The sequence below is a fragment of the Schistocerca gregaria genome, chromosome 1, assembly GCF_023897955.1.
Source record: "Schistocerca gregaria isolate iqSchGreg1 chromosome 1, iqSchGreg1.2, whole genome shotgun sequence".
In the NCBI taxonomy this organism is placed as follows: domain Eukaryota; kingdom Metazoa; phylum Arthropoda; class Insecta; order Orthoptera; family Acrididae; genus Schistocerca; species Schistocerca gregaria.
In genome coordinates, this window is record NC_064920.1 from 465,461,332 (window position 1) to 465,479,900 (window position 18,569).

The following is an 18,569-nucleotide window of genomic DNA, read 5'->3' on the forward strand; positions in this document are numbered from 1 at the left end:
CCATTTAAACTTTTAACAGATTAGGTAAAGACGCCGGCAACTCTTAGGCCCACGGAAGGCTCTACTGTAAGGGGCTGGAAATGTCCAACGCAGTACCTGCTGAACAGGCTTCTCCCTGATGACAAAAAGGCGAATGACCAGCAACATTACGCAGACGTACGAATACAAATGAAGGACACCTACACCAATGGCCCCATTAATGTCCCATTCCCTCAAGAAGAAGTAGCGTTAGCAATTAAATAATTAAAGAGTAGGAATCCCGGCCGACATGGCGTACACTCAGAAACACTAAAAAATACCGTTGCACATGTCACCCTCTTTCTAACAGAGTTATTGAATGAAGCACCGCTACAAGGTAGAGTCCTTGCCAACTCCCCAAAAAATCTGAGGTTCGCGACCCAAATGACCCAAAAACTGACAGGCCCGTCTCCCTCTTCAACGCTTTGGTTAAGGTGCAGGAGAGACTCCTGTGTAATGGACGACAGTCAGACATGACGTTCTTAGGCCTTAGTCCAATCAGAATGGTTTTAGACCAGAAGGCTCAATAGACTATGCCGTTAACAGCCTTCTGGAAATAATACAGGACACATAAGAAAAATACGCAGTAGTAAACGCAATAGATACAGCAGTCGCCTTCCACAATCTCTGGTGGCATGTCTTGTTTGCACTGCTACGAGAGATGCAGACACCAACAGTCTTATGCAATAACTTACTCGATTCTTCAAAGATCGTGTATGGCTAGCAGGAACACAAAAGGATATAAAAAAAAAAAAACATAAGAATGCCGACAAGGCTCACTCTGTGGGTCAGATTTCTGGGTATTGCCATTGAACCCCTCCTAAACAACCTACACGAAGTTGATAGGATGAAGGGTAAAGTAGCCTATGCTGATGACTTGCTGGTAGTAGAAACTGCAAACTCTAGAACGCAACTCTTAGGCAAGGCTGCACTCCTTATAAAAAAAAAAAAAGTGACTGGTTCAGCCATAAAAAACTCACAATTGCGGCAAACACGACAGTATATTTACTGATCAAAGGTGCCCTGCATAGAAACTGCACCATTAGACTGAACAACATTAGCACACATAGGAAAATAACAAGATACCTAGTCGGCCGGGGTGGCCGAGCGGTTCTAGGTACTACAGTCTGGAACCGCAAGATCGCTACGGTCGCAGGTTCGAATCCTGCCTCGTGCATAGATGTGTGTGATGTCCTAGGGTTAGTTCGGTTTAAGTAGTTCTAAGTTCTAGGGGGACTGATGACCTCAGATGTCCCATAGTGCTCAGAGCCATTTGAACCATTTTGAGCAAGATACCTAGGCATACACCTCGACGGACGACTGAAATTCAACGAGCACGTAAGACTTATAACCGAAAAACGACAAAACTAATACACAATCTCGCCAGACTAAACTCAACTCATTACAGATTGCTATTGCTGACACTGCAAATGTATCATACAGCCGTCTTTCGATCTATAATGTGTTTCGCACGTAATTGCTGAACACATCGACAGTCATTCACGGCCTGAAAAATCATTGTGAGGCGTGGACAGGCTTAAAAGGGGAAGACTGGATGAGGTATATGAGATACCAGGGAAGCATATTACAGAAAAACGCCAATTACATATTTAGAAGGCAGAGACATGGCGAAAAGAATGGGAATCATCTGACAGGGGCCGTCGGATTTTCTCCTCCTTCCTGAATATCCAGTAACGGTTGACGCTCAGACACGTTGAATCAAGTCGCGGTACACTTACCGGCAGGGGCCATGGCCCACGTGCACCGCTTTGGCCTTAGTCAAAGTGATACGTGTGAATAGGGCAACGTGGATCTCCCGAACACACAAAACTGAAATGTGCCACTCACATGTAAGGCCCCCGACGTCATAAATCGAAGACACAGGACAAGCTTTAAGAGATCCAGAGCATGCTTAACCGCATCACTGGTGGAATACTGAAAGCGCCACACACGACTTATAAGTAGCAACAACCATATACAAGATCACTACTCGAAACACTCCCTACATCGCAACATGATACGTGGGACAACAGATACCCAAACATTGGTATGGTAGCAGTTGAAAGTATAGACACAGATGACATGAAACTCCAATATCACCAGATGTACGGCATAGTAGGGGATCACACGACTGCAACAATACTGCGTGTAATACTAACATGGAATTAAATAAGTTAGCAATACAAATACAATAACGAGTTTTCTTGTTTGCACGAGTAAAACAAGTTCGTTGGATCATTATTTTCAAAAATGTATATATGTAATTCATGAAATGTATAAGACACAAACTGTAAAACATGTGAACGTTATAAAATTGTGTACAAACGTACAAATTCAGTATAATAAAACGTAAATATACAAACTCAAACGCGCGACATAGATACGAAGCGCTCTTTAGGGTGATAAGGTTCGAAGTCACCTCCTCAGGAGGTAACAAACAGTACTGTCGTACCTTGTACACAAATAATGTAGAGTTAACATCACAACACACGCACATATAGTAGTAGCTACAGAAGAACAGAATAAGCTACATTAGGTGAGACGGGCTCGAAGTGTTTACCAAAGCCCTACCACTTGTTCCAGCTAGGCAAAGGAACCTCTTTTACTATCTAAATCTTTCATTTCGTGTATTATTTTCTTCTTAAGAATATAGTAACGTTTTTCTCAATTGTACTTTATGCATCTTGCGTTTTTCTGTTTTTTCTTTTTAATTAAAAGTTTATTTATGTAAAAAACAAGTAAAGTACTAAAATTATGAAAATTGTCTAGTTTGTAGTAGCAAACGACCCACTGTAATTACCAAGGTGGACGATCACCCTGCAATTAATAAATAATAATAATAATAATTAATGTGGTAAAACTGTAAATACATCGTCCTGGTGAGTCGTCAAAATTCCAGTGTCTCTAATCCGTGGTCTTAATTTGAGGTGAAGGAACGTACTGATGTCATGTACCGCTGCAGGTTGCGTGCACAAGGCGTTGTAAAAGTAACACTACCGGCATGTTTTCACAGCCAATTTGCCCGGATTCTTCTGTCATCCTGATAAGTATAAAAAAAATTCGTTTACCTATTATTTATATTATAGTGACGTAAGGACAGGAGGAACTACACTGACATGATAAACATGAGAAATTATTGCAAGGAATGTCTCCTAGTCTTTACACATGTCGACAAGAGGTTCTTTAACTGCTGACTAATGACAGTAAATACTATAGCGATATCTAGAGATTAAGTTCTCATCGATTTAGCAAAATATTCTTAGAGATAGGATGAACACTGTGGGCCCACAGGCTGTCCTTTCTTGAGAAATGCACGACGCTTGTGCCACCCTGTACCGTAACGGTTTACTGCTGCTAGTTTTCCAGGTGGATGTCTCCGTATCTACCGCGGGAAAACTGTTACGCTTGCAGTGACGTCTACCGTTATCTGGAAACCTATGCCGTTTCAGTTACGTACAAATCTTCTGTCCCAACACACTGTTTTCCAGTATACAAGTACTTGCTGCTTTAATCATTGTCGCTAATGTACTTATACAATTAATTTGTTTATCTATGTAATATGTGGCTACTTTCACTTCTTTCAAAGTCTTGTAAGTCCGCCATGACAAGGATACTTAGGAGGAAATAGCAGGTCACCAATTTCGAGTGTGTTGCCCAGAAAATGTGCGTGTTAGATTAGGTTCACATAGAGTTTTGAAAAGCAGACTGGAAAACTCACGGATCCATTTAAAGGTCATATAACCCTGCAGCGTGAATTATCCGCCTGCGATAGTTTCCAGTTGTTGGACAATCTGCTTCATTATAACTTATAACTTTGCAGAGCGTTTATGAACAATCGAGGGCTATCACATGAAACCCTATATTGAAAAGGTAGCAGTAGGAATAAATACGTTGCTCTAAAAACTCATCAAGCATCCACCTGGCTGTTTTGGGAAACGGAAACTGCTGGTGCCACCGTGGCAGCGTCATTTATGCTGGGTGTATCATAATAAATGGCGTAGACGCATACAGTTGAAGGTACAAGTCACTAGAAGCAAAAAAGTCTCAGGAAACATAGGGTCGAAAAATGCATACCTTAAGAGCTACTAGCAATTATTCATCTTCGATACTGTGAAACAAATCTCTTCTACTGCAAGTTCTTTGCTTTCTATATTTGCCGTATATAGACTGGGAGACTCAAACGTTCATAACGGGTGGCAGGGACAAAGAATCCAGTGAAATATTTTTAAGTGCTTTATCTGAAAACTACCTTGAGCAGTTAAACAGAAAACCGACTCGTGGCGATAATATATTAGACCTTCTGGTGACAAACAGACCCGAACTATTTGAATCAGTTAATGCAGAACAGGGAATCAGCGATCATAAAGCGGTTACTGCGTCGATGATTTCAGCCGTAAATAGAAATATTAAAAAAGGTAGGAAGATTTTTCTGTTTAGCAAAAGTGACAAAAAGCAGATTACAGAGTACCTGAAGGCTCAACACAAAAGTTTTGTCTCAAGTGCAGATAGTGTTGAGGATCAGTGGACAAAGTTCAAAACCATGGTACAATATGCGTTAGATGAGTATGTGCCAAGCAAGATCGTAAGAGATGGAAAAGAGCCACCGTGGTACAACAACCGAGTTAGAAAACTGCTGCGGAAGCAAAGGGAACTTCACAGCAAACATAAACATAGCCAAAGCCTTGCAGACAAACAAAAATTACGCGAAGCGAAATGTAGTGTGAGGAGGGCTATGCGAGAGGCTTTCAATGAATTTGAAAGTAAAGTTCTATGTACTGACTTGGCAGAAAATCCTAAGAAATTTTGGTCCTATGTCAAAGCGGTAGGTGGATCAAAACAAAATGTCCAGACACTCTGTGACCAAAATGGTACTGAAACAGAGGATGACAGACTAAAGGCCGAATAACTAAATGTCTTCTTCCAAAGCTGTTTCACAGAGGAAGACTGCACTGTGCTTCCTTCTCTAGATTGTCGCACAGTTGACAAAATGGTAGATATCGAAGTAGACGACAGAGGGATAGAGAAACAATTAAAATCGCTCAAAAGAGGAAAGGCCGCTGGTCCTGATGGGATACCAGTTCGATTTTACACAGAGTACGCGAAGGAACTTGCCCCCCTTCTTGCAGCGGTGTACCGTAGGTCTCTAGAAGAGCGAAGCGTTCCAAAGGATTGGAAAAGGGCACAGGTCATCCCCGTTCTCAAGAAGGGACGTCGAACAGATGTGCAGAACTATAGACCTATATCTCTAACGTCGATCAGTTGTAGAATTTTGGAACACGTATTATGTTCGAGTATAATGTCTTTTCTGGAGACTAGAAATCTACTCTGTAGGAATCAGCATGGGTTTCGAAAAAGACGATCGTGTGAAACCCAGCTCGCGCTATTCGTCCACGAGACTCAGAGGGCCTTAGACACGGGTTCACAAGTGGATGCCGTGTTTCTTGACTTCCGCAAGGCGTTTGACACAGTTCCCCACAGTCGTTTAATGAACAAAGTAAGAGCATACGGACTATCAGATCAATTGTGTGATTGGATTGAGGAGTTCCTAGATAACAGAACGCAGCACGTCATTCTCAATGGAGAGAAGTCTTCCGAAGTAAGAGTGATTTCAGGTGTGCCGCAGGGGAGTGTCATAGGACCGTTGCTGTTCACAATATACATAAATGACCTGGTGGATGACATCGGAAGTTCACTGAGGCTTTTTGCAGATGATGCTGTGGTGTATCGAGAGGTTGCAACAATGGAAAATTGTACTGAAATGCAGGAGGATCTGCAGCGAATTGACGCATGGTGCACGGAATGGCAATTGAATCTCAATGTAGCGAAGTGTAATGTGATGCGAATACATAGAAAGATAGGTCCCTTATCATTTAGCTACAAAATAGCAGGTCAGCAACTGGAAGCAGTTAATTCCATAAATTATCTGGGAGTACGCATTAGGAGTGATTTAAAATGGAATGATCATATAAAGTTGATCGTCGGTAAAGCAGATGCCAGACTGAGATTCATTGGAAGAATCCTAAGGAAATGCAATCCGACAACAAAGGAAGTAGGTTACAGTACACTTGTTCGCCCAATGCTTGAATACTGCTCAGCAGTGTGGGATCCGCACCAGGTAGGGTTGATAGAAGAGATAGAGAAGATCCAACGGAGAGCAGCGCGCTTCGTTACAGGATCATTTAGTAATTGCGAAAGCGTTACGGAGATGATAGATAAACTCCAGTGGAAGACTCTGCAGGAGAGACGCTCAGTAGCTCGGTACGGGCTTTTGTTAAAGTTTCGAGAACATACCTTCACTGAAGAGTCAAGCAGTATATTGCTCCCTCCTACGTATATCTCGCGAAGAGACCATGAGGATAAAATCAGAGAGATTAGAGCCCACACAGAAGCATACCGACAATCCTTCTTTCCACGTACAATACGAGACTGGAATAGAAGGGAGAACCGATAGAGGTACTCAGGGTACCCTCCGCCACACACCGTCAGGTGGCTTGCGGAGTACGGATGTAGATGTAGATGTAGATATTTTGGGAAGTGGTAGTATGGACCAAAATAAGAAAAAATGACCAGCAAACATGTACTCTATAGAGTACGCCTACCTTAAAAGTTACGAGCACTTGATCATTAGAAGAGTTGTGTTTCAAAGTAGCAAAGATGAACAAGTGCTTATAGCTCTTAAGGAACGCATATTAGAGCACATGTTTACTTTACTTTTTGTCTTGTTTTGTTCCCTGCTACCAGTTCCCAAAATATGGAAAGCAAAGAAATTGCAGTAGAAGAGATTCGTATCGCAATATCAAAGACGAAAAATTGCTCGTAGCTCGTAAGAAATGCATTTTCGACCCTACGTTTACTGAGACTTTTTTGCTTCTAGTATCGTGACCATTCAACTGTATGCGTTTACGCCATTGATTATGATACATTCTGTATAAAAAGTTCAGATATTGACACCAACAAGCATGGCGACGGCATTTTTCCACTATTCGTGAACGACTGGAAAGGTTTTGTGGACGTCAAACAACATTTTGTGAGATGCTGTCACACAGAGACATCATGCAATTAGACGAGAACTAATTTCAGTATTTTAAAATTACCAATTCCTAGGTTTTCCACAAGGGTTTTCCCTGCAGCATCATTTACGAAACAGTTTCGAAATTATTTGTGCGCGTTGGTTGATTTGCCAACTTCATCATCTTTCGGCTTTCATTAGATAGCATATACGAAACTGTCCACCAATTTTATTTCAGTAGCAACCTCCTGAAAGGTGAAAGGTAAAGGATTCCTGTCGTATTCCGACGATATTTAACCTAGGAAACAGCGCTCACTCACTGGAGACAAGACGTGCGTGTAGGATGAACTGAATCTCTTTCTACGTTTACAATGCAGAAAGACTCTGTGTCTGTATCGTATTTCTCCCTGTAATATAATTCTACGTGGCAGGGAGTTTTATCTTCTAGCTTTGAACGACATGAGTTTAAAGACTGCTGCGGATAAATTTATTGTTTCCTTTCTTTTTTGCTATTTCAGGAAACTTACCTAGAGCAACTTCTTTTCTGATATTTCATCCTTTCGATGGCTAGTCCGCACCATTCGAAACGGATATACACAAAGATTGTTTGGGCCTTGCTGGGCGCAGATCGCTGTGTGTCTAGTATGTACAGCGTTTCTCGTGACCATTACAACGGATTGTGAATAAGATACTTCACGCACAGTGATCAAGGTGACATGCAGATTCTACTATTAAATTTGGGGGATAACTCTAGATGACCATTGACAGCTGCGCTGTGTACCTTTCCATTTTACGTTTTGGCCCTACGCCATAGTAAGCTAAATTTGAAAAAGATGGTCATTACACGAGTATAAACGTCGCAAGACTTTACAGACGCCAAAATGTTTGCATAAAACTATTACAGTAGTTACACAACAAAATTAAGCTTTGAAATGGTTTTCTACGTTCATTCCACCCCTCCCCCCCCCCTCCACCATGGCCATGTCCCCTGAAGCATGAAAAACTGAAAATAGTATTGGTAAGTGACTAGAATAGGGCCAATGGGTACCCACGTGTTCTTCTCAGGACTGTTGCCACCGCGTGCTGTGCGGTGTGAGGGAACAAAGTAAAGTGTGTAAGCTGTTTGTGTTACGCAGACAATGAGAGAGCAGCAAACAGACGATGTATTTTGAATACATTCGGAAGAGAAATTTAAATATTGCTGTAAACGTGATTACAAATGCGATGGAAAGACGGCGTCGCAATCCATGATGTGTTCAAAAAACACTGAAATATTTCTCTGGCCTCTTTTGCTACGCAATTGATCTGCACAAGCGCACTGAGTAAGTGGATGAATAGTTTTGAATTAAATAATGGGAGGAGATATGTGGATCAATGCTTTTTAACTAAATCGTGGGAGGACTGTCATGAAGTAGTATCAAAAAATGTAATTGCATGTTGTTTGAACGCTGCGAATAAGTATACAGAAAAAACTAAGTGCAACAAATTTTATTCATATGGATTGCAGACTAATGTATCAGCCCGCAAGGACATAAACCAACTGTGGCTCTTGTTGATTCTGCTTCCTCCACATATGCCCAAAGAGGTAGCTGCCAAAGTAAGTTTTGCACTACCTCGCGCCATGGAGGGACCCTCCAGTGGAGACCCATGTACCTTCTATCGTATTTATATGGGCACTTGTCCCGGGATCCTTGAAACAGTTTATGATTCATCTGAAGGAGTAGGAAACCTTCATTTTTCAAGCATCTGTTCTTTGAAAACCAGTCGGAATTAACTACTGTCCTGGCAAAATATTTTCTTTAATAAGTTTCGAAATAACTGCTTTTGAGTGCCTTGGCACAACTAGAGAAAAAAAACCCTCCTACATACTTCGCTGTATAGCTCCAGACATCCATCGACGTGTTTTCTTGTTTCCTCCGTCAAACTTCTTTCCGAAATGTGATTCGTCGATCTGGACAATATCTCCTTCGCCATCTAGTTTGTCATTTTGTCTGTGGCAAATCTGCACGCAAACTTCTCAAAAGAATAGTCGACAGTCGACCAGAGTTTGCTTCGCTAAATCTAATTTTCGAGATAAACATTTATATTGGCTTTCATAAACCCATAAGTACGTGAATGGCAAAAGCATGCCAATTTTTAGCCGACTACATGAAAACCCGGAATTGTTTCTAATACAACACTTCGACAAGTGGCTGCTTTTGCTACACTTCAGACTCCATCAGTACAAATTTTACACTCCTCAAGAACCATTTCACTCCCACATTTAATACGCTTCCACGTATCTGCAATTAATCCGTGACCCATACACGAACGAGCGTCGTCTCCATGTATAATTAAATCTGTTAAACCACTCCACTTCTTACCATTCGCTGTCAATCACGAAATACGACTCAACTCGCTAACGTACAAAAAAACAGCGAACAGGAGAATGGTTTCAATTTCGGTGCTATAAATACATTGCTATGTCCTCGCCTATCACTTGTTATTTGAAAGTATTATCCCACTACCTACGCGAAACTGACGCACTGCCAATTTATGAGCAGTAGATGAGCCCCGCCGTGAATGTCACTGGCCCTGATCTAGACTTTCGCCAACAATATTATTAAAAGATAAAATTCATTACGATTGAGCTGCAGTTTGGACCAGGACCTTCAGGTCCAATAACCCCCCCACCCCCACCCCCAAAGCTTAGCCAACAAGACAACTCGTAGCCACAAACAATGCTTACAACACCCATGTATTACAAAGACTCAACCAAAACAAGCAGATAGCGCAAATACCAACAAAAAAAGAAAAATTGAAAGAAAACAACAGACGCTATAGCACATACGGAAACATAAAACAGCAACACAAACAGAAAGAAATGGTGCACTTTCCTATACAAACACAAATCAACACATACTATAGCATGTGTATTAATGAAACAGGGATTACACATTGCTTACATAACAAGAAACACACACCATTCAAATTTACAAACAAAAACAACAGAGAAACTAGATAAATACCAAGGAGGACATATATACGAGTTAGAATGCCAAGAATATGAATCAATATATCTTGGGATGACAGAGAGAACTTTTATGGTGGTGGTGGTGGTTAGTGTTTAACGTCCCGTCGACAACGCGGTCATTAGAGACGGAGCGCAAGCTCGGGTTAGGGAAGGGAATCGGCCGTGCCCTTTGAAAGGAACCATCCCGGCATTTGCCTCAAACGATTTAGGGAAATCACGGAAAACCTAAATCAGGATGGCTGGAGACGGGATTGAACCGTCGACCTCCCGAATGCGAGTCCAGTGTGCTAACCACTGCGCCACCTCGCTCGGTGAGAACTTTTAAATTAGATATAAAGAACATATAAGAAGCTCGATGTATGAAAATAAGCATTCTACGTTTGCCGAACACCCGATGAAACAGGGACATGAACCATTCATCATGGAGCAAGACATAAAAATTATTTGAGTGAACGATCAAAACGAAAGACTCCTGACATTGCAAGAATACTTTCACTTAGAAAGAACCCTTCCAATAAAATCGAAAGTAATCAGTGGCCAAATCAATACAAGAAATAACTCACTGATTATGTTAGGAAATCTGAAACATAACCAGAATAAATAATTAAGGAATCTTCCTCCCCTTCTTTCCCACTCCCCCTCCCCCTCCCCTCTCTCTCTCTCTCTCTCTCTCTCTCTCTCTGTCACACACACACACACACACACACACACACACACACACACAAATGGAAAATATCGGATCACACAGAGCACAAACAAAAGATGAAACACGGGTGACGGGTCGCGCGGCTGCCCCCGTCGGAGATTCGAGTAGTCCTGTGTGTGTGTGTGTGTGTGTGTGTGTGTGTGTGTGTGTGTGTGTGTTTTGTCATTAGCGTAAGTTTAAGTTAGATTAAGTAGTGTGTAAGCCCAGGGATCGATGACGTCGGCAGTTTGGTCTCATAAGAACTTACTACAAATTTCCACAAATTTTCCAAAAAAGACGAAAGATAAACACATAGTCACTGTTGGTAACACTAAACACTGTAAACACACGCATGTTGATCACAAAATGGTAAGTTCAAGTGATGTGTTGTGATAAATGTGGGGAAAATCTGCCAGGTGGAACATGGGAACCGAATGAACACATCTCCAGGACCACATACATGGACTAACGACACTGGGAAATCTTTACACCGAACGATAATTGAAGCTCATGAAATTTGTGCTACAAAAGTTGCTTTAAATTTGAAAAACAAGAAAAAAATATGACATAATCCAAGATAGTAACTATTACATACTACATTTATTACTTATATTAAAAGAAACATGTATTACAGCCCACTGTATATGCTAAATAAATAAAAGAAGCGAAACGTGTACGGCAAAAGATAAACTGCCTTTCATTCAGCTGCAAAGACGGAATATACCTCGACGAGTTTGAAGTAAATAAGAAACAGTTTTGCAGAACAGTGGGAAGGTATAATTAAAATCATTAATCGTAGGTTCACAAGGGGTAATACAAGACTCAAAAATATTAACCGCAGTAACTACAAAGAACGCCGGCCGGTGTGGCCGAGCGGTTCTAGGCGCTTCAGTCTGGAAGCGCGCGACCGCTACGGTCGCAGGATCGACTCCTGCCTCGGGCATGGACGTATGTGACGTCTTTGGGTTCGTTAGGTTTAAGTAGTACTGAGTTCTAGGGGAATGATGACCTCAGATGTTAAGTCCCATAGTGCTCAGAGCTATTTGAACTGAAACATCGTATATGCGTCGTAGTCGTAGGTATAACAGACGCTGTTGTTTGCATTCTTACGGCTTGGACACTACATAAGAAACTTGGGCAGTTCCCGTGCGCTTTTCTACGGTTTGCTAACATCAAATTACAACTATAGAAAGCCTTTACAAACAGCAGATGGAACACACTGGGCATCGGTCAAGGGCGGCGTGGTTTCGAGCTGAAATACGAGGATCACGCCACCGTGAGTAGTCGGCGGCAGTGTACTCACGGGCACTTGCTGTGGCCACGAAAGCTGCCAAGACGGCGACGGCGACGGCGCACGCGCTGTAGGCGAGTCGTGCTCCTGGCCTGGCCATGGCTGCGCTGTGGGCTCTGCACACGCACTGCCGGCCCACGGCGCAGAGCTCCGTTATAGATGAGCGACGGTCGCAGCCCCCTGACACGCACCGCACGCGCCGCCGCCCGCGTTTCCGACACCAAACCAATAAATAGCTCCCCGGACTCCCCCAGACACCGGCCTTAAGGGTCAATCTCACGCGACGCACTGCAGACGTCGTAGACACGGTAGGCTACTGCTCCGATAAGTACACAGGCTAAAACATTATTCATGCTTTCGCAGAAAATTATTTTAAATAGGTATTTCAGGAGCCCACTCTGAATGTAACTGGCATCAAAAACAAACTTGACCTCTTACCAACAAATAATCGTGATCAGACCAATATCACAAATTATCGTAAACAGATAGGGAGCATCATAACGGATACAGGGATCACCAAACACACGGTTGCCGTAGCGAAACTGAAAACTTCAACATTCAAACCCACCAAAAATAAACGAAAAGTTTATCTGTTTAAAAAAAGAAGATAAAAAATAGGTTGATGTCTTTCTAAGGGAAAGTCTCCACTCCTTCCAATCTGACTATCTAAGCATAGAACACATGCGGCCTAATTTCAGAGAAACAGTATCGACGGCAACTGAGAAATATATACGAAACAAATTAATAAGAGACGGTACTGATCTCCCATACCACACTAAACAGTTCAGAATACTGTCGCAGAATCAACGAAAAAAACATTCCAAATTTAAAATAACGCAAAATCCCCAAAATTGGCAAAATTTTAAAGACACTCGAAATTTTGCGCGAACTTCAATGCGAGATGAATGGTTCCCACAATGAAACCTTGCCTCTAAATGTGATGCAAAACCCTAAGAGATTCTGGTCCAATGTATACTACGCAAGCGGCAAGACGCAATTACGCAAGCGGCAAGACGCAATCAGTGCCGCCACTGCTAGATAACAATGTTCATGTCATTGATGACACTGTCGCTAAACCGTAGTTATTAAACAGCCCCCACAACATCCCTGAAATTCCTTCACCAAAGAAGAGGAAGTAAATAGTCCAGAATTCGAATACAGAAGAACTGACAATATGAGTAACTTAAAAGTAGATATGCCACCGTAAATCACTTAATAAAAGCAAGTCTGCCGGGTCAGATTGGATACCAGTCAGGTTCCTTTCACAGTATGTTGGTACAGTAGCTCCACATCTAGTATTATATACAAGCGCTCGCTCGTCGAAACTACATTTATAAAGACTGAACACGGCACACAAACTCTAAGGACGGAAATAGGAGTAATCCACTAAATTACAGACCAATATCGTTAAAGCCGATTAGCAGTAGGATTTTGGACGTATACTGTGTTCGAATATTATGAATTATTTAGAAGAAAAAGATTTACTAACAAATAGACAACATAGAATAACAAAATATCATTCTTGTGAAACACAAATAGCTCTTTCTTCTCGCGAAGTAATGAGTGCTATCGACAGGGGACGCCAAATGGATTACATATTTTTAGAGATGGCTTTTGAGACCGTTCCTCACAAGCGACTTCTAATCAGATTGCGTGGCTATGTAGTATTGCCTCAGTTGTTCTACTGAATTAATGATTTCTTGCCAGAAAGATCACAGTTCGTAATAATTAACGGGAAGTCATAGAATAAAACAGAAATAACATCTGGCGATCCCAAACGAAGTGTTATGTTATAGGCCCTCTGCTGTCCCTGATCTGCATAAGGGACATAGGCGACAGTCTGTGCAGCCTCTGGGTTCATGTTGTGAGTAGGCTGTTTAGGTTTTTTTATTTGTAGCACCACCTCTGTATGAAAATCACTGGCTGCGCTGTGTGCAGTCTGTGGCTGGTTGGCTTTGTTATAATACTGGCCATTGTAGCGTTGGCCAGTTGGCTGTTAGCGGCGCGTAGCGTTGCGCAGTTGGAGGTGAGCCGCCAGCAGTGGTGATGTGGGGAGAGAGATGGCGGAGTTTTGAAATTTGTAAGACTGGATGTCATGAACTGCTATATACATTATGACGTTTGAACACTATTGAGGTAAATACATTGTTTGTTCTCTATCAAAATCTTTCATTTGCTAACTATGCCTATCAGTAGTTAGTGCCTTCCATAGTTTGAATCTTTTATTTACCTGGCAGTAGTGGCGCTCGCTGTATTGCAGTAGTTCGAGTAAACAAGATTTTTGTGAGGTAGGTGATTTGTGAAACGTATAGGTTAATGTTAGTCAGGGACATTCTCTAGTAGGGATTACTGAAAGTCAGATTGGGTTGCGCTAAAAAAATATTGTGTGTCATTTTAAGCACAGTCATGTATAATTGTTCAAAGACGACGTTTCATATGTCGACCCTTAGCCGAGGATACCTCACTGGAATCTTCTGATTTTTTTCTTGTAGTTTGTGTAATTTGTGTAGCTATCGTTTATTGCTAGCGCGTAATTGTAGAGAGAATCTCCTTTGTAGTTGCAGTCTTTCATTGTTGTACAGTAAAACAGTTGTGGCATGCATGTAGATTTGCACCAAGTATTTCGCAGCTGCGTTTGCAGTTAACTAGATATTATTTGCTATGTTAATGTGTTCTCTTATTTTTGCTCTTCAAATTGTGTTTTTCTGTGTTGTCGTGTGAAATATTGTGACAATAATGGCGTGTGAAAAACGTGACACTAGGCTCCATAGTAAACTGAGAAATAATAGTGACTACGAGTGTAGCTTATCAGCACCAATGTGTAGTGAATTAACAGACATTCGAAGTAGTAATTTGGTAATTGTGCATAGGGAACTGGAGTGGGCGGCAAATAATGGTGTAGACAATGAAACAAGTAGTGAACAGGGAACAATTATCGATCGATCGGTCGGCAACAGCTCGCCTCAGGAATCCGAAATGACAGAACACAATATTGCAAATACTGTAGACTTAGGTTTTGGGTCCTCGCCGTTTTCTCAAATGAGTCAAGACACATTTTCTGCCTGTCAAAATGTGAATGTTGCCGGTGAAAATGCACTGCCAAAAAGCGTAGAGAAACAGATTCCAGACACTAATACATTATTATTGCAATTAATGCAACAAATGGAACAGAATCAAAAACAAATGGGACAAAATCTTCAAAAGTTAGACACAATGGAACAAAATCAGAGACAAACACAGCAAAAGCTTCAAAAGTTAGACACAATGGAACAACACCAGAGACAAACACAGCAAAAGCTTCAAAAGTTAGGCACAATGGAACAAAATCTTCTAAAGTTAGACACAATGGAACAACACCATAGACAAACACAGCAACAGTTAGACACAATGGAACAAAAGCTTCAAAAGTTAGACTCAGTGGAACATACACTTGAACAAAGATTTAACTACTGAGTTACATAAAATCGTTACAGCACAGCACTTACTTCATCATGGCAATAAGCGTAATAACTAAGATATCTATACGCAAAGCAATTCACTTCGTTTATTACAAGGGAAGTACATTGACTTCAGCAGAACTTTGCTTACAGAGGACGATAACTATGACACTTCCACAGAATTATCTTACAGCAAGACGCACATTTAGCGCTACAGGACACGCATTTGAGAGATTAATTTTGTATTTAAAACATTTATTTTTAAAGATATTTGAAGTACAATGATACAAAGGTTTTCCGTGATACATTTCATTCCATTGCTTTAGTCTGTAACACCTGAGGATATAATTACATTAATCCTCAGGGGGGTACACGCTTACTTTGTGTACCATGTGTATGGCAAGCACAAGGAGCCCTAGCTAATACGGTATTTGTTTATGAAACTTTACACATCGGTACCATACGAAACGTCCCCTTAGAAAAATTGTACAATTTTTACTCGACTGTGCTTAAACTGAAACACAATATTTTTAGCGCAACGCAACGCAATCTCACTTTCAAAAATCTCTACAAAAAAAAAAAATGCCCTGACTGACATTAACCTATACGTTTCACAAATCGCTTACCTCACTAAAATCTTGGTTACTCGAACTACTACAATACAGCGAGCGCCACTACTGCCAGCTAAATAAAAGATTCAAACTACTGAAGGCACTAACTACTGACAGGCATAGTTAGCAAATGAAAGATTTTGATAGAGAACAAACAATGTATTTACCTTAATAATCATAATATATATATATATCAGTTCATGACACCAATTCTTACAAATTTCAAAACTCCGCCATCTCTCTCCCCACGTCCACCACTGCTAGCGGCTCACCTCCAACTGCGCAACGCTACGCGCTGTTAGCGTTCAGCTGCCGCTGCCCAACACTACAATGGCAGACAACAATGCAAACCAGCCACAGACTGCACACAGCACAGCCAGTGATTTTTCATACAGAGCGCTATGTGGCGTTACCAATAAGAACTCCTAAACAGCGTACTTACAACCATATTTCTCTAACACTGAATTACACAGCTATCTGATCATTTAACTGAGAGAGACAAATATTTATTTTACTGCATCAGTGACAGATGTTTACGTAATTACATGGTTGGATAACTTCACACTTATGAAATTGTATTTTGTCTGTACTTCGTGAAATTTTCATATTTTTTTGGAACCATTGTGATACTATGAGAGCTTTGAATGATGTATTTGGTATGAGATCATGATTTTTAAAGTACGTTTGAGGTAGATGACACTTTTGACATGAGCACAGAATTTTTTTAGGTTTTGAAATTATTGCAGAAAGCTACGATGATTTTGAGATTTGGCTGACGTTTTATGATGTTATGATGACGATATGTATTATGCTGTTGCGGTATGTTTATGATCAATAAGCTGATGCTATATGAGGAATTTGATTATGTTACGTATTTATTACGATGAAATGTTGCAGAAGTGTCTACAAATATGTATATGTGTAATAAAGCAAGGAATAATGTGTAGTGGTTACGGACTCTGGTTTGTGAAAAAGGATGTTAGAAACCGAGAATCGTACTTTAAGAGTTATGAAATGTGTGTATATAAGTGAATGTATTACAATGCTGACGAAAATTTTTTTGGACACTGTTATATCAATAGGATTTTGTTTCTACAGATTTGTAACGCAAATTCTTGACCTGTGAAATATTTTTATATGAGACTGCCACTGTAGCGGAAACTGGTGTCGTAAATATTTTGGTAAGAAAGTTCAGTGACCACCTGCACGTAATGCATCGTGGGCACCCAGCTGCGCGACAGACGCCTGGAAAAAAGGCATTAGTGTGTGCCTTTCAGAGGCACAGGTGGCGAAGAAAAAAAAAGAGGCCATTATCCACGCTATTGACATTCCTTTGTAGAAAGCATCGTAAATACTACACCTTCAAACTTAAAAACATGATTACACTGTAGAGTTCTTAATTTATGATATTTATTGAAATGAAATGATGAGAAACATCTCATGTCTATTGTATTGCTAGTTGGAAGATTGTTTACTGCATTATGAAATGCCTTATGGCTAGCGAATGGCGTTTCACACCTTGCTTTGCCTATTTTGTTTAATATCTAGTTTCTAGCTGCACTGTAGCATTGGTTAAAATAAAATTCTATAGATGTACTAATATAAATACTTTCTGTCTACAGATCCAGTATATAATAATAATGTGATATACTTCCAAAAAAGTGAGGGAGCACAAAAAGACATTTCCCTTCACAGGAAGTGCATACATAATTTTCTTTTCAAGTACTTGGTAATTTATTTCATAGAATAAGTTTTTGTGGTGCACCACTTTAATTATATAGACATTAAGACGTGAATATACATTTCCCTTATCTGCATTGTTGTCTTTAGTGTACTATTTTTTCTGCTTGAGCTTTGTCATGTTTAGATATAAATTATTGCATTTGCTGCTGGTGTTTGCCAGGCATAGTGTTACTGAATTTCACTTTGTATTACTCTGTTAAGCCAGTTTTACTACTGATTTATTTTTCTTGTTGCTGTTCATTGCTTCATATTAGTTGTAATGTTGCATTTGCTTTGGTAAGTACTATATTGCTGCCTTTTTTTGCCAATTTGCATTTTTTTGTCATTGCTGTTTGTATTAATTGTTTTGTGCTGCTGCATTGCGTCGTCCCTTAGTTTAGCATCTGAGCTCAGTAGGTTTAAGTTAGCTTAAGTGGGGGTAGACTATATAAGAAACTAACTATGATGAATTGGAATAAAAGCATTGAGGAGCTATAAGAAAATGGTTTGGCCAAAAAAGTAGTGTACAGTGGAGAAAAACTATTTTTGAAAGAGGATGTGAACAGAATACAGAAAGCATGCTTCGATAGGATTTTTTTTTTGGCTGGAGCAAATGTTGAAATAAGAGGGACAATCTATGGAATGAAGTTATGGGTTGGACTGCAGTACCAAATGTTACCCTGAAAACAGACCCTGTCCTTTCCTTTTGTGTTATCCCACTATGTGTTTATGTACCCTTGTTTATTTATTTTCTTCCTGTCTCTGTGTACTGTTTCATAGAAT

General features: G+C 40.6%; 1 protein-coding gene across 1 annotated transcript in view; it reads right to left on the reverse strand.

Moving 5' to 3' along the window:
• LOC126352812 (CLIP domain-containing serine protease HP8-like) overlaps nt 1-12,243 on the reverse strand; it is a 65,622-nt gene extending 53,379 nt beyond the window's left edge. The window contains exon 1 of the mRNA XM_050002715.1: nt 12,029-12,243. Coding sequence (XP_049858672.1) covers nt 12,029-12,116 — 88 coding nt within the window. The 5' untranslated portion in view covers nt 12,117-12,243. The remainder of the gene's footprint in view (nt 1-12,028) is intronic.
• Nucleotides 12,244-18,569: the final 6,326 nt, after the last annotated feature.